At 36.5% G+C, this 3,376-nt stretch overlaps 1 protein-coding gene across 1 annotated transcript in view; it reads right to left on the bottom strand.

Annotated features, from left to right (window-relative positions):
- Window positions 1–416: 416 nt before the first annotated feature.
- Window positions 417–3,376, bottom strand: part of MRPL47 (mitochondrial ribosomal protein L47) — a 15,822-nt gene continuing 12,862 nt past the window's right edge. Inside the window, exon 5 of the mRNA XM_011958669.1 lies at window positions 417–607. Within this exon, the coding sequence (XP_011814059.1) occupies window positions 458–607 (150 nt within the window). The 3' untranslated portion in view covers window positions 417–457. The remainder of the gene's footprint in view (window positions 608–3,376) is intronic.

Genomic DNA, 3,376 nt, shown 5'->3' on the forward strand with positions numbered 1-3,376 from the left:
TATTTTGGACTGTTGTGCACTGTGACTTACTACTTTAAGGACTGAATGTATTTATCATTATTTTGAATCAGAGTACTCACTGTTTATTAACAGCAGTACCCACATCCTCTTCATATCCTATTAACAAGAGGTAAAATTATTACTCAAATTCAATTATTGCCTTTGCTGTGGCAGTTACCATCACCTTCACCCTCTAAGATAGCAGGTGACATTTAAAGCCTGCTTAAATGTTAGAATTTATAAAGTGGGAATTTAATCCGAACTTTATACCTGATTTTTAGAAGTAAATTAGCTTCTACCAAATTAGCTAATTAATTAGCATGCCATATTCACACTTAGAACTGATTAAAGTCACTTGACTAAAAATAGAATTTCTTTATAAACCACTTAATATATTTACTCTTGTACACAGACTATTCAAGAAAAACAAAATGGTAAATTTAAGAGTTCAGACATCTTAGACAAGACTTGACTTCTGGGCTTCAGCAAGATGTGGAAACTTTTTTAGAAGAATTTTTGCTTTCTTTTTCTCTAAATTTTCCTTCCGTGCTTTGATGCGGGCTCGTTTCTCACATTCCAGTCTAGAATAAAAAAAGCATAAAGCAATTTATACAAAAATATTTCCTTGTTATTCAATACTAACAAAATATGCATAAATCAATTACATCAAAGCTTCAAACATGCCAGTCTCTGTATTTGGTGTGTTATATATATTATTAAACTTGAATAGTAATCACTGTAAACCTACACAAGTCAAGAGCATCTGAAACCCTATACCAACTATCCCTATTTCTTGACTAGAAAGAATGTCCAGATCTTACGAACCTGTAACAAACTGAGACTTAATAAGCATCATCTCTTAGCAGGGTTTTACTCTGTGTATAGGGGAAATGATAAGCTAGAGTGAGTACTATTTGAAAGTAGGGAATTCCCACAAGTCTCAGGATATATCTCATGATGTCAAAAATAAATTCTTAGGCTCTGGCTAGACTTACTATTCCTTAAATGAGTTTGTTCCCACACATCAGTATCCTAGGGCATGACACATGTGCTGCATAAATTACAACATAAATTACTTGACCTGTAGGGTCAACTTGGGAGTTGTAAAAATTGAAAATGAAAAAAAATCCTTCGATACCAAACCTCCATTTAAATTGATATCTTACAGGATATTGATCAATAGAAATAAGCTTATATAAAATATAGCAATAAAGAGATATACTGCTGAAGTTACTACAAATGAGTTTTTTGGGGAAAAAAAGGCTGAATACAATATGCCAGTGCTGTGGGAGAGGTCATAGAAAATTGGGTGAAGTAAAAAATATGCACATATATAGGAAAAGTAATAAAGGCTAAAGTCAAAATGAGATTGCCCATTCTATTCATCAGTCTTTGCTCCAACTAAATTTTGACCATTTACAAAAACAAAGACCCATCTGAAGGAATAAAGGTTTGCTATTCTTAAGAATGTTAAGATGATGATGCTACATTCTGAAGGTGAGGCTAAAAAAGGTAGTTTCAAAAACAAAATCAGAATGTGTATAAAACCTGTAAAAGTGATACGGGATTGATACATTCTCATACGTTATTTTAAAAGTTATGGCCAGGTGCAGTGGCTCATGTCTGTAATTCCAACACTTTGGGAGGCTGAGGCGAGAGAATCACGAGGTCAAGAGATGGAGACCATCCTGGCCAACAGGGTGAAATCCTGTCTCTACTAATACAAAAATTAGCTGGGCGTGGTGGCATGCGCCTGTAGTCCCAGCTACTCAGGAGGCTGCGGCAGGAGAATCGCTAGAACCTGGGAGGCAGAGGTTGCAGTAAGCCGAGATCACACCACTGCACTCCAGCCTGGCAACAGAGCAAGACTCCATCTCAAAAAAAAAAAAAAAGGGGGGGGATTTATAAACACGCTGTATGACTAAGGGACAAAAGGATCAAACAGCACAACACTGGGCTTGGAGCAATCTCAGACTCAGATTTCTTCAGTTGCTTAGCATCTCAACTATGTCTTAAATGTGAATAGCAAAGATTTAAAAGCTTTCGCCACAGAAGAAGCAACAGTGGAAAATGAGCAAGAACATTTAGGAAACAAGGCAAGAGTTCTGACTTCGATGAAGGGTAGGTAGCTAAGACTTGTAGGAATGCTGGGAGGAAAAGAGTTTAAGATTTGATCCTATAGATAAGAAGCTGCTGTATGTTTCTGAACAGCCCTGATGTGATTTTTTAAAAAAAAGGTCTTGAGGAAAATTAGCCAGGAAGCAGTATTTGATTGGACTGCAGTCAAGATGATGTGCGGCAATTCAATTTGATAAAGACACAGACTGCACTAGGGCAAAGACAATGGGAGAAGAAAAGACAAATCCTGGAGACATTCTGCAGCAAGAATTAAATCAAGGACTGATTAAATATATAGCAATGGTGATGAAAAAGACGACTGATGGTTTAGTGCCATGCAGACTGGATGTACTACACATGAAATGAGGAGAGGTAGCTGGTTCAGTAGGCATGATCAGTAATTTTAAATGTGATTCTAAAGTACACTAAACACTTTAAAGCCAAGCTTAAAGATACATTCCATTCCTGTTTAAATTGTTTTTAAAAGTTTGTTTTGGTATGAAAATCTTTCGTGGTGGGGGGCGGGAGAGAATCAGTTTTTGAGGAATTTGCTAAAAGTAGAATGTATTATTCAAGAGAGTTGTTAAAAGCTGTGGTTCTTGTGCTGCTACGATTTCCCTTTTAATTTTCCAGCTGCCTTCCCAGCCTTGAATTCTGATTTCTAGCACCTTTACCCAGGAGCCCTTTAGTTCCTCTGCCCTCTCTCTGGAGCCACAGCAATGGGAGTTGAGTAGCACCCTTGGCCCAGGAAACCATAAACTTGCAATACTTTTCCCTTCTAATTGCAGTTTTGGGGATTAAACTCTGTCCTCCGGCTTTGTCTCCTTTTGGATATGGCCCAAGTGTTTTAAAATAGCTCTTTAAAAAAAAAATTTTAAGTTTGTATAGTTATCAGTGAGGGGCTCATGGGAACATGCACTCCTCTATCATAACAGAAGCCCTGTGTTCTCCCTATTCAATGATAAACCTAATGCAGGAAAAATGTGCTAAAGGAAATATTTGGAGATCAACATTCTGCAGGACAACATCAGTTTACATATAATACAACAGACTTCTCTTCCTAGCCCCATTTCTTTTCAACAGCCTTGCAATAACATGAACTCACACTGTATGCAACTGAATTATTTGGACCTTCATTTTAACGTAAGAGTAGAAATTTTTCCATTTACATATAGATACAAGAATAGAAAGGCAATAAAACTTTTCAAAGGATACATACTATAATGTTAACAGTGGCTCTTTTTTTTTTTTTTTTTTT

This window comes from Colobus angolensis, unplaced genomic scaffold (assembly GCF_000951035.1).
Source record: "Colobus angolensis palliatus isolate OR3802 unplaced genomic scaffold, Cang.pa_1.0 Scaffold470, whole genome shotgun sequence".
Lineage (NCBI taxonomy): Eukaryota > Metazoa > Chordata > Mammalia > Primates > Cercopithecidae > Colobus > Colobus angolensis.